At 38.2% G+C, this 14,036-nt stretch overlaps 2 protein-coding genes across 3 annotated transcripts in view; one reads left to right on the top strand and one right to left on the bottom strand.

The window, feature by feature from the left end:
* Positions 1 to 14,036, bottom strand: part of fabp1a (fatty acid binding protein 1a, liver) — a 102,772-nt gene that overhangs the window by 23,913 nt on the left and 64,823 nt on the right. The gene's annotated exons all lie outside the window — the stretch shown is intronic.
* Positions 4,439 to 14,036, top strand: part of dqx1 (DEAQ box RNA-dependent ATPase 1) — a 19,957-nt gene continuing 10,359 nt past the window's right edge. Inside the window, 4 exon segments of one of the 2 annotated variants that reach the window (NM_001442762.1) lie at positions 4,439 to 4,746; positions 9,497 to 9,826; positions 12,529 to 12,722; positions 12,888 to 13,082. In NM_001442762.1, coding sequence (NP_001429691.1) covers positions 9,506 to 9,826; positions 12,529 to 12,722; positions 12,888 to 13,082 — 710 coding nt within the window. In that variant the 5' untranslated portion in view covers positions 4,439 to 4,746; positions 9,497 to 9,505. 2 annotated transcript variants of the gene reach the window in all.

Genomic DNA, 14,036 nt, shown 5'->3' with positions numbered 1-14,036 from the left:
AACTGAGCGTCAGAGTCATTTCTTGCATGGAGGAAGCGTTTTGAGAGAACAGTTTCTTGATGAACATGTGAAGAGCTGCAAAAAGTGCCGTCTGTGAAGTTTTACTAAAATTGCGTCAGTAATTTCACTTTTTCTGATTCTTTTCATTGCTTTTAAAGGGCACCTATTGTGCAGAAATGACTTTTACAGTGGTTTAAACCCGTGTGTGTGTGAGCAGTGTGTGTGTATCTCCAGCAGCCTCTGATGCTCAACATAAATCAACTGTGTTTGCTCTAATCAGACTTGATGCAGAAACACACATGTCATCAGAGGGGGAAAGCCCCGCCCACTAGTGCCCATCTCATTAGCATGTCCAGCAGCCCTGAGTGAGAAGCAGCCGTCTGTCCATTAGCCATTAGAGTGTTTGAGCTGCTGGAGATGATGTCAGCATAGACTAAGAGCATTATAGATGTGGAGTTCTAGATGAAGCACAGATGAACAGTGTTAGGCTTTTGTAGCTCCGCCCTCTTCTGAAAAGACCACAATCTCATTTGCATTTAAAGTGACGGTCACCAAAACACTAACATTAGTGTGAGTTTCGAGAGTTCACACTTAGCTGATGCTTGAATAAGTATAAGCGTATTTGGCATGCTGTCCCGGGAGAGAGCCCTGAGCTCTGAGGATCCATGAGCCCATTTAGACAGGAGGGAGAGAAGGGAGTCTGATGGTCTCGAGAACTCCCCTGCTATTGGATTTAGGAATGAGTGGAGTTTGGGAAAAACGAGGATGACAAAGGTTTGGAAGGCTGACTAAATATGCATTAGGATACGTCTGATTGGGCGTGGCGCAGTAGGTAGTGCTGTCGCCTCACAGCAAGAAGGTCGCTGGTTCTAATCTCGGCTCAGTTGGCGTTTCTGTGTGGAGTTTGCATGTTCTCCCTGCGTTCGCGTGGGTTTCCTCCGGGTTTCCCCCACAGTCCAAATACATGCGGTACAGGTGAATTGGGTAGGCTAAATTGTCTGTAGTGTATGAGTGTGTGTGTGAATGTGTGTGTGGATGTTTCCCAGAGATAGGTTGCGGCTGGAAGGGCATCTGCTGCGTAAAACTTGCTGGATAAGTTGGCGGTTCATTCCACTGTGGCGACCCCGCATTAATAAAGGGACTAACCCGACAAGAACATGAATGAATGAATGAATGATATGTCTGATTGGTTGGTTCGTGATTGATGATGCGAGACCAGCCATGCTCAAAACAATGTCAAGTAACTGTCCATCGATAGCTCTCTAAAAGCAAGCTGTTGAGGCTTTTGCTGCGGATAAAGATTGACGATATTTTTTCTTCGTTAAGACTATCCTGCTTTGATATACGCAACATTATCATCAAAGTAATCTAAAAGTAATCCAAAGTGGTCAGATTACATCACAATATAAGTGTAATCTAAGGCTGACTACAAGTTCTGTCATGTAATTTGTAAGCAAGCTGAATAAAGCTCTTGTTCTTTAAAGTTTGACTCAGGAGTTCTCCAGGGCTCGGTATTGGGCTCTCTAAAGTTCTCTTAAAACTCCTTAAAATGTTTCAGCAAGCATCTGAACAACCGTTTCTTCTCCATACTTGATGATTTTTAACTTTATAAAAGCTTTCTCCACATTTCTGCAGTGTCTGTTATATCTTTAAAATAATAATTAGTATAATATTCGGATAGAAGTTATGATAAAGCGGCAGTCTTGTTCTTAATGACGTGTGTCGCGTGTGTCGGAGTTCAGATGTCACTCACTTATAAGTCGCTCAATGGAATAATGAGTGCTGAAATGATTAGTCTGAATGGAGTCGCACACTAATGAGGGATCTGTCACATTTCACACATCCTCCATTTATTCCTGATTATCCTTTAATAGGTCACATATCCCGTGTCTTTAATCTAATTACTGAATTATAACCTCTGGTCAACACTGGCAGCCGCTGATGGAAACTCACATGCTGCTTTTATTAAACTGAAGCGGTTGCATAGATATCGGGTGATTAAACTTGAAGATTTAGACTGATGAAAGTTTTAATGAGCACATGCTAATGAAATTAATCTAATATTCATCTTATGACTATGTTTCTTTATGTAGAAAATAATTATATGTGAAGTAACTTTTATATATATATATATATATATATATATATATATATATATATATATATATATATATATATATATATATATATATATATATATATACATATATACATATATATTGTATTTATATGTAAATATAAGTAAGCGGTGGTATGGTGTCTCAGTGGTTAGCACTTCTGCCTCACAGCAAGAAGCCAAAGAAGAATGAATGAATGAATGTTGTTGTTGTTGTTGTTGTTGTTGTTGTTGTTGTTGTTGTTTTTACAGTGAATTTCCTTAAACAGATTTTGTTTACTTTGAGACAAACAATGTGTGCTAATAATGCAAATAAACATTGCAGATTTTGATTTTATTCTGATTTTTGATATTATTTAGATTTGTTCTAAATAAATTGCACTGTATTATCATATGCAACATTATTTTTTTTGTTGTTGTTGTTGAATATATATATATATATATATATATATATATATATATATATATATATATATATATATATATATATATATATATTTATTAATTATTCCATTATGGTCTTATAAATTTCCCTCTGAACTTCAAAATAAAAATGTAATTTAGTCTATTTAATATTTCAGAAATGTCAGATGATCAGATTAGCATTTTTTATTTGTTATGATTGAAAATCAGGGTTATATCAGAAAATACACAGAAAGTTAAAACATTAGTATTGTTTTGACACATTTTTGTCCACAAAAATAATATTAAAATTTATCTAAATGACAATATAATTATGTGTTGAAGTAACATGTCATTTGTCTTTTATTTTGTTGACTGCTAATGACATGATTTCTTCCAAATATAAAATAAAAGTGCTGGAGTTTAGTTATATTTTCCATAAAATATGAACTAAAGGGACCTTTTTTTCTGATGCCGTTTAATACACTTGCAGACAGCACAAAATTAACATAAATGCATCAATATTTGGTGTAATAATTCTGAATTTCAATCACAATTTTATAAATGAATAAATAAAATACTCTAAATGGAAATTTGTGTGAGATGTTTATTTTTTATTATCAGAAAAAAAGAAAGAACTGTTATCAGACCATTATATTAAAAAAACACTTAAAGAGTATAACATAAGCTATATTTATAAATAAGCAACCATTTTCCTCATATCCATGTGTAATAATAAATTCATTAAATCAAAAAATAAAATGAGAACAGAGAATTTTTTTAAATTTCACTCATTCATTGGATTTATTTACTTATTAATTTATTTATTTTAAATGAGGAAATCAGCCGTCAATAATGTCACGTGTCCATCATCATGACATCATCAGTAAGATGACTGGAGTCACACTTTGACCTTTGACCTATAGGATCCAGCATTTCAGCTTCTGACGCAACCAGTCTGAGTTAGAGCTCCGACACTAACAAGTCTTGAAATAATCAATAGTTTTGCAACACATCTGGAGGATATTTCTTCTGTTTCCCTGCTTTGTTGTTTATTTTTGCTGTACTATTTATTATTTTGACAGTGTGTGTGTGTGTGTGTGGATCTCCACCCTTCTGTCCTGTTTTATCTGCTTCAGGTTTCAGCTCCACCTGTCCGGTGAGCGCGGCTCTGTTCAACTCTTCCTGAGTGCCCTCACTAGTGCGCAACACTGATAGAGCGTGCAGTGTATGGGGTAACATTAGTGACAAAATTCTGTGAACAAAAGCTCATGTTTTGAGCATGTGAAATGCATGAATAACAATTCCGTGTGCAAAAGAGCTCTCAAAATGGATTATTGCATGCATGTAAAAAAGTTCTGTGAGCAAAAGACAATGTTTAATGTTTGCATAAAGAGTTGTTGCATGCGCGTTAAAAATTCTACAAGCAAAAGATCATGCTTTACGTGTGCAAAATGCCTTATTTTATGTGCATTGACAAATATGTAAACAAAATATCATGTTTTAAGCACGCAAAATGGCTTAATGCATGATAAATAACAATTCTGCATGCAAAAGATCATGTTTTAAGTGCACAAAATGCCTTGTTTTATGCACATTAATAATTATATGTGCTAAAGATCATGTTCTGACAGGACTTATTGGATGCATGTTAACAATCCTGCACTCAAAAGATTATGTTTCTGAGTGCACAAAAGTGCTTGTTTATGGTGCATTAACAATTCTGCGCTCTAAAGATCATATTTTGAGTACACTCAAAATGGCCTGTTGCTCAAAACATGATTTTTTTGTGCGCAGAAGTATTAAAGCGACCGCAAAAGCCATTTGCTGAGCTCAAAAAATGATCTTTAGCGTACAGAATTTTGTCGTAAATGTAACCCCATACTCCCGTGCTCTCTGTGCAGTGCGCGCGCAGGGATTGAGAGCGCGCCCGAGCTGCTGAGGTGATCCGTCATGGCGGCGGCGGCGGAGTTTCGCTCTACGGCGCTTCAGCAGTCATATTAATCTAAATATTCACCAAAATATCAATCTAAAGACGCGTTTAAAGCCGCTCGCGTTCAGTCTCGTTGTCCTCGACAGGATATTCCGCTATACATTGACGCGGGTGCCGTCGCGAGTCTTGATGGATGTGAGGTTACAGTAGCGCCGCCTTATTTATTTCCCTCATTTGCCATCATTCTCATTATTTGTCATCAGTTTGACTCCTCTGAGGTGAATATGAGCTGCAGGTAAGCATGTTTTCCTCTGGTGATTCTCTCAGTTTTCTGCTGTTGTTGTCTGATCTCTGACAGTCAGCTGATACTCGCTCATTATGCAGACTTAAAGGAAACGCGTCCACATTATTACTGAAGAGTCTCATTATAATATAGCATCACATCACATTTCCTTTAAAACACCCTCACTGCTTTTTATTTATGATATTTATTGTGTTGTTGTTATTGTTATTTATCATGGCTGGTAATAATCAAAACCGTAAATTGATCTTGTTCGTGTCTTTAAATATAATGTCGTGTTTATTATAACGCTAATGTGTGTATGACTGAGGTGCTGGTGGTGATCCTGCAGGCTTTGTCTTGCTGTTTTTGTTCCTGTGTTGTTGTTGATATCTGACCTCAATATCACTTACACACACACACACACACACACACACACACACACACACACACTGCTCATATTATCACACACAAAAACAGCCAATGTTAACAGATATCCACCTCTTAATATAGATACCAGATATTAATATTCACTCGAAACTAATATATATATATATATATATATATATATATATATATATATATATATATATATATATATATATATATATATATATATATATAAGATAGTTTCCCAGTACTGGGTTGCAGCTGGAAGGGCATCTGCTGTTTAAAACATATGCTGGAATAGTTGGCAGTTCATTCCACTGTGGCGACCCCTGATGAATAGAGAGACTAAACTGAAGGAGAATGAATGAATAAACAATATAATAATATATATGAGCTGGCATGGTGGCTCAATGGTTAACCCTGTTGCCTCACAGCAAGAAGGTCACTGGTTTGAGTCCCAACTGGGCCATGTAGGCATTTCTGTGTGGAGTTTGCATGTTCTCCCCGTGTTGGTGTGGGTTTCCTTCGGGTGCTCCGGTTACAGTCCAAACACATGCGCTATAGGTGAATTGATTAACTAAACTGGCCGTAGTGTATGAGTGTTTGTGTGTGAATGAGTTTGTATGGGTGTTTTCCTGTACTGGGTTGCAGCTGGAAGGGCATCTGCTTTAAAAAACATATGCTGGAATAGTTGGCGGTTCATTCCGTTGTGGCGACTCCTGATGAATAAATGGACTTAGCTGAAGGAGAATGAATGAATGAACAACAATATATATATAACAAATATTTATATATATATATATATATATATATATATATATATATATATATATAAATATATATATATATATTATTTATTCATATATATGACACACATCTACAGATGAATGCTAAATTATTTTATTTTTTATTATTAATTATTTTTCAAACATTATACTAAAGCTTATGTTTAAAAAGTGTTGACAAAAATTCTCTTGCAAATTAAGCAATTTTAGATGCACAGACAGCATCGTGGACATTTATTTTTGGACAATCTGTGATGCTAAAGTGGATTTTCTTTTATTATTGTCATCAAATGATTCTTGTTCTAAAGCTAGTTTCGACATATAAACTGTTTTTCTATATTATAATGGTTGAGTTCTGTAAAATTGTGTATTTTTGTAATTTATAATATTCTTATAATTATAATTTTCAGATACGCAGATTTATCAGAACAGCATTCAAGCCGTCCATTAATTGAATTAAAGTTTAGTTAATTAGTTTAATGTGAGCTGAATTGACAGCAGTATTGGAGAGAGAAAAGCATTCATGTAAACATACATTACAACAAAAATGAAGATGAATCAAGTTAAAGATAATAATAATATTCATTCATTATCCTCCCTTCAGCTGAGTCTCTATTAATCAGGGGTCACCACAGCGGAATGAACCACCAACTATTCCAGCATATGTTTTACACAGCGCATGCCCTTCCTGCTGCAACCCAGTATTGGGAAACACCCATACACACTCATACACTACGGCCAATTTAGTTCAGTTCCCCTATAGCGCATGTGTTTGGACTGTAACCGGAGCACCCAGAGGAAAACAAACACAGGGAGAACATGCAAACTCCACACAGAAACACCCACTGACCCAGCCGAGACTCAAACCAGCGACCTTCTTGCTGTGAGACACTGTTGGAATAAATATAAAGCTTTTTTTTTAAGTACGGCAGTGCACACATGGTAATGCTGATCTGGTTAGTTTGTTAGGCGTGTCAAAGTCAAGCAAATAACTGTGTCTTGTTTAAACATCTCAAGTAATGCTCGCTCGCACCTGTGAACAGTCTCGATGGCAGCTTGTGTTTGCAGTGTATTAGTGTGTGTGTGTGTGTGTGTGTGTATGTGTGTGTGTGTATGTGTGTGTGTGTGTGTGTGTGTGTGTGTGTGTTGTTTGTGTGTGTGTGTTGCTGGAGGATATGAGCTGGATTCCTGACATGTGTAGAATTACTGAGAGCTTCAGCTGCTTTTCTTTACTGCTCTCCTAAAATCCTCATTATTTACTCACTCTCTCAAGTGCTTATAAACTGAGTTTCTTTCTTCTTTTGGATACAAAACAAGATCTACCGAACAATGCTGGACATTAATATTAATATTAGGAACAAATAATTACTGCTTGAGTCCATTTATTTCCAGCATTCATCAGTATATCTTCATTTGTGTTCAACTCAAACCTGCTGGAACAGGAGTAAATGATGACAGAATCCACATTTTAAGGTGAACTGAGCATTTTAAGGATTAATAATGTTCGAGCTGCACAGTTAATGAGAATAACATGCAATATTGCATGAGAATGCACTTTAATAACCACCATAGTAGTGCTGCATGCTGTATTGTTTCAGGTTGAGTTAACATTAATGTATTAATGTAAAATAGCCTGTTTTTGCAAGCACTGGTTCTGCATTTCTGTATAGGTCTGCTTTTCATCCTCGGTTTCCTGGATTTGATTATTAATGATTTTAATTATTAATCCAGGATAATGCTAAACTCGTCCAGGTCTTGTTGTCATCTCAACACATCTGTAAGTTCAAACCTGAGCAGATGCAGCTTACCTATTTATAGATTGACTCTGTGTTAAAACAACAACAACAATAATAAATATAGCTGCAAGCAGCAATTAAGGGGCCAAGCACTTTTGGCCAAAAGGTGGCGCTGCTCCAAAAGATTTTGAGTACTTTCAGGGCATGGGGTTGAAGATGCATACCATGTTTTGTAATGATGTGTGAATATGTTGGTAAAATATAGCATTCTTGGCTGAAAATCGAAATGGTTGCTGCCCAAAATGGCTGACCTGTGAAAATCAGACATCATTCGACTCCACATGCTCTGCCAGATGTAATGAGAGCAGTTTTATGAGTTTCGGACGAAAGGTTGAGACGTTATAAACCAAAAAAGCAAGTTTTTTGTATCTCCAGACCACTAGGGGGCAGTGCGCCAAAACACAGTATATAACCTCAGACCCTAGTTGTCATAACACACGGCAAGTTTGGTGTGAATCGGTGAATGCGTTACGGAGATATCGCCTCAAGTCCATTTTCGCAAGTTCTACGTTCAATTTGATCGCAAGTTAAACGAAAACAGTTGGTCGAATCAACTTGAATTCCAACTTTTGGTTGGCATGGTCTGTAGATCATGTGTTTCAATTTTGGCGAAAATCGGAGAAACGGCCTAGGACGAGTTCGATCAAAAAGGTTATTCGAAAAATGTAAAATAGCGCGAAAAAATCCATGATGGAAAATGACGTCATAGAGTGCGTTTGAATCGGACTGAGCCAAGGAATCAGAGGAAAAAAGAATTTTGATTGTAGCCCATTCTGTTCAAAAGTTATCATGATAAACATACGTGAAAGTTTGGACAAGTGGTGGCGCTAGAGAGTTTGATTTTGAGACTATATATTTGGTCTGATTAATGTTAAGACTGTCCCTCTATCATTGTGCCAAATTATACAACTTTCCCGCATACGCCTATATGGGCTGCCATTCAAATCTGGCGGAAGAAACGGAAGAATAATAATAATAATAGGAACACTAACGAAAGCAAGAGGTGCCTACGCACCCACGGTGCTAGGCCCCTAATAATGTGTAAGTAATAATAATAAAAACATAAGTTTGTTAAAAATGGTTATACGCAGAAATAAATATAGGAAAACTGTCACGAGGCATTACTTTTCATTGCCAAAGAGCAAAATTTCACACTACGCAATAGACTCATTTGTATTAATCATCCTGTGTGTGCTCTTTTTAGCCGCATGTTAAGTCTGTACCAACTGCAGTCAGTCAGTCAGTCAACAACGGCCTCTAGTGGATTTACATGAGAACTGCAGGCGCGAATGACACTCGCAGGAGAAATTTGAGATATGAAAAACCTACACAGCGCCCTCTGGTGGATTCACGAAAACAAAAGCTACAAATAAACAGCTCCTGGGACATATTTGGGGCTCTCCAGAAATGTATACAGGGGTACATAATCAGAATGAGCCTGGGTTTGGTAGTTTTGATGAGTGGTGTTCCTCATGGCCCGCTCAGTGGCCCATCTGCATTCAGGCTCTGGATAACCTCTCCATATCATATACTATCATTACATAAATAAACAAATGATTTATAAACACAGCTAATAAGAAAGCATTTTTATTAAGAACTATAGCAGTCACCATACTCAACAACAATACTGCATTATTTTCCAGATATGTCATGCAGATTTCCTCAAGATATTGTTGTCCTCACAGGTGCTGCAATGTGTGCAGTATCATGCAGACGGACACTGTAGATGCATTCATACTGGTTCTCATATGTGTGTTTACATGCTTGATATGGTGTTTAATGTCATCTCTGCAGGTAGTTTTGATGAGCGGTGTTCCTCAGGGCTCGGTCAGCGGCCCGTCCGCATTCAGCATGTCCTCCAAAGCCTCGGCTCTGGATAATCTCTCCATATCGTCCCTGATTTCTGGAGATCTGGAGGAGGACGGAGAGCCGCTGGACGATGATCTGGCCGATCTGGAGGTCAATCCATACGACGGGCTGCCGTTCTCGTCCCGATACTACAGCCTGCTGGAGCAGAGAAAGCAGCTGCCGGTGTGGAGTCTGAAGCTCAGTCTGCTGGAGCACATGGAGAAGCACAGCATGATCATCCTGAGCTCGGACGGAGGAACGGGGAAGAGCACGCAGGTGGAGCGCTCGCTTCATTTACATCACAAACTCACATATTAGTGTGATAACCTTGGATAAAAATTTAAGTTTTAATTGAGTGGAATCAAATGCATCATTATTAAAAATATGTATAATATTTGAATCAGTAGTGAAATGCATTATAATAATAACCCTCCCTGCCCTGGAAACAGTTCATTATTAGAGAGTTTTACTTCAAAGCAGCATTGCTAAAGCTATTATTCTGTAATTGCATTGCTGATTAAGACACACCTGTACTGATGATCAATTACTGCGTGTACTCTCTGAAAAGAGCCGAATGTGTCATTGTGGATCACCACTGAACTTATCATCTTATCCTTCAGTCTCTAAAATCTAAGACAGTTATGCAATTAAGTGCTAAAACACTTGAAGGTGTCTGTCATGCACAAATGCACAGTTTAGTGACTTTTGTTATTGGTTTTATTACACAGTTGCTGCATAATAAAACATGAACAATGCAGAAAACATGGTTTATGCATGTGGAAAGCTTCCCTCAGAAACAGTAAACCATTTTACAGGCCTCAAAGTTCATAAATCCCGAGGTTTATTTAGCAATTCAACACTTAAGACTAAAACTAGTGGCCAAAACACATGTTCATGAACTGAACTGAGATGTAAACAAAGCATAATAATTGAAAAACTAAAACTAACGACTAAAATGAAGTGATAAGTAGCTAAAATAAATAACCGTTTTAGAATTAATACGCATTAGGTGTTCATTCTGTTGTCTAGAATCAGACCTGTGGCTGTTTGGAGGAACACCAGTAGGTGGCGCCAAACACATCAGTCAAGAGCAGGATTTATTCATTCATTCATTTTACAGTGGAATGAACCGCTGACTATTCCAGCATATGTTTTACACAGCTTCTAGTTGCAACTCAGTACTGGGAAACACCCATACACATTCATTCACACACACTACAGCAAGTGTAGTTGATCAGTTCCCCTATAGCGCATGTGTTTGGACTGTAACCGGAGCACCCGGAGAAAACCCACGCCAACACGGGGAGAACATGCAAACTCCACACAGAAACACCAACTGACCTAGCTTGGATTCGAACCAGCGACCTTTTTGCTGTGAATGCCACATTGCTAACCACTGAGATACTGTGCATTCCCAAACAAACAACAGTCTAACTGAAATAATATAATAATTAGCTAAAATAAATAAACATTCTCAGAGTTATTAAGCAGTCAGCAGTCATAGCGTGGCTTTAAATCTGACCTGCGGCTGTTTAGAGGAACACCAGTAGGTGGCGGCAAACACAACAGTCAAGAGCAGGAATCAGGGGCGGATTCCACCAATATGCGAGGTCAGCAGCCGCTTAGGGCCCCAGGAAATCTGTGGGCCATATTTATAAGTTTAAATGATTCCTATAAACTATTTATAACATCGTTTTCTACCATTTTTGGTATGGTGAGAGTCAGGGCCGGAGTGGGACTCCTTTTCAGCCCTGGAGTTTCAAGCCTCAGACCGGCCCACCTCAGTTCACGACTGACTATATTAAAATAAGGTCATTTCCAAATCAGTTTCTAATGACACTATCACGTCTTTTTTTGAGAAAACAGCTGCTTTAGAACTTCAAATGTTCAACAACCCTAACAGTATTATATGTCTTAACAATAAAAATGAAAACATTAAGTTACTCTAACGAGGATCGAACCCAGGTCCGCGACGTCTTAATCTAACGTGCTAAATAATATCTAAAATAATGAATAAAAAGGCTGTGGTCAAGTAAATAAATAAATTTAAAAAGTGTGACTGCTGAGAGCAACAGATTCTGCAGCTAGGGACACCGGCCCTCGCGGCCAAAAAACGGACCGGCCCACCGGGAATTCTCCCGGTCTCTCCCGATTAGCCAATCCAGGCCTGGTGAGAGTTAAACAAATACAATTTTAATGTAATTAAATATAATTTAGTATACAATCAAATATGACATTATTACAATAATGTAATGTTACGTAAAAATAATAATATTACTAAATAACATATCCATCAATTTATACAAAATATATGTATTATTTTCAGTTGTTAATTCATTTTACAATAAAAACGAGTGATTTAACAAACAGCAATATTAATAAAAAGTCAATAACAGTAGAAAGGCTGCATTTCAGGACTGAAGGCCCTAGAACTGAAGGACTAGAAGGACTAGGACTAGAATTGCTCCCAAAAACATTAAGTCAGCCCCTGTCTGGAGTATATATGCACTAACCCATCTTTTCTATGTAAAACATCTTTATTCATTCAGCTGAAACTGGATGTTTGTCTTAATTCTTTGTCATATTTCTTATTTGTTTAAGTTGTAGATGTGTCGACTTGTTTATTTTTATATAAATAAATGTAGGAAACCTAAAAATAGCATCAAAATACAAACCAAACTCACTCAAAATGCAAAACTATAGTAACCTTGATCCCTGCACAACAGGCGGCACTTCAAGAAGAACACTAGTTAATAAAGAGACTGGTTAAACCACAGATTACAGCAGGCGTCATTCAGACGTCTCTGACCCGACGGTGCTGATTTATTGAGTTCGATTTGTGACAATTCTGTGAGCGAAAGATCACGTTTGGAGCATGCAAAGTGGAATGTTACTACGATTTAACAATTCTGCATGCGTAATATCGTGTTGTGTGTGTGTGTGTGTGTGTGTGTGTGTGTGTGTGTGTGTGTGTGCAGGTTCCGCAGTGGTGTGTGGAGTATGCTCAGTCTCATGAGTTCTCTCAGGGTGTGGTGTGTGTTACCCAGCCGTACTCCGCCGCCGCCTGCAGTCTGGCTCTCCGCGCTGCTGATGAGATGGACCTGAGTCTGGGGTTAGAGGTGGGCTACAGGGTCCCGCATGAGGACGGGTGCACACCGGACACCATACTGCGGTAACACACACACACACACACACACAAAAAATTGCATACTAAAATGTTGAACTTGGTATGTGAAGACTTGAACTGTGCGGTGTGTGTGTTTGTGTGTGTTTGTGTGTGTGTGTGTGTGTGTGTGTGTGTGTGTGTGTGTGTGTGTGTGTGTGTGTGTGTGTGCAGGTTTGTGACGGATGCTCTGCTGCTGCAGGAAATGATGTCAGATCCTCTGCTGCGTCAGTACGGTGTGCTGGTCATCGATGAGGCTCAGGAGCGAACCGTAGCCACAGACGTTCTGCTGGGTTTACTGCGCGACGTGTGCCGACAGCGGGCCGACCTCAGGGTGCTGGTGCTCACTGCGCCCGCCGCTGCTACGAGGTTAGTATAAAGTTTTAATTTATTATTTTTGCAGTTGCTGTACGTTTCAGGCTAGCTTGAGTTCACTTCATTAGGACCGTTATAATAGTTTAACACTTTTTTGTGTGTTTTTAGTATTAAAAGTGCTGTATGGGAGGTTTCTGACTCTTCTAAAGCATTAAAACACCAGAGCATGTGTCTGAAATATCTGCAGACATATTCTGTGAACATTCTTGTTTATCTGAAACTCAATGCTGAAGTCACACGCTGCCAGTTTAGCCAGGTTACCCCGGGTTGCCTTGATGGAAAACAGCGGATTTCCTTCAGTCAGTCATTAAGGCTCTTTAAGCATGCGTCCGTGACTGAAATGCGCCCTCTGGTGGACAGTAGCAGACTCCAAAATGAGATGCAGATTCAGAGTTCTACATGAGGTTATTAATGAGCAAATCATATGAATATTACAAGCGTAAACATTACATAAGCAGGTTAAATTGTAGCCCCGTGTCCTAACAACACGCTACATGACGAGATGCAGAGTGATGAGCAGTTTGGCTGTTTGACGAAACAGGACAGAAATGTAAACACAGCCATTCAGAAGCACAGAACAGTGCACTTACTGCACTCCAGCACAATGCTGAGCGTTATCATCTGATGAACACATATTAAATCAGTTCAGCATTATTAAATGTAGATGCTGAATCACTGATATGTTGCGCTTGTGTGTGTTTTAAACCAGGAGTGCAATACCTGCTTCAACCACTGGGGTCAAACTTACATACTGCACCTTTAAAATAAAATAGAAAATAATGAATGGTTTTGTTTGTTTTTGTTTTGTGAGCACATTCCTATTTAGTTTTTCAGATTAAGTTAAAAAAAAAAAGTTTCTTCTCCAGTTAACGAAAATGTTTTCATTTTATGTTTTGTTTACTTTGGTAAGGTCTACTGGTGTTTCTCTGAACAGAATTTTTCATTTTT

Source organism: Danio rerio, chromosome 5 (genome assembly GCF_052040795.2).
Source record: "Danio rerio strain M-AB ecotype USA chromosome 5, GRCz13ab, whole genome shotgun sequence".
Lineage (NCBI taxonomy): Eukaryota > Metazoa > Chordata > Actinopteri > Cypriniformes > Danionidae > Danio > Danio rerio.
The sequence above is the reverse complement of the archived record's forward strand: the minus strand, read 5'-3'. Positions and strand labels throughout refer to the sequence as shown.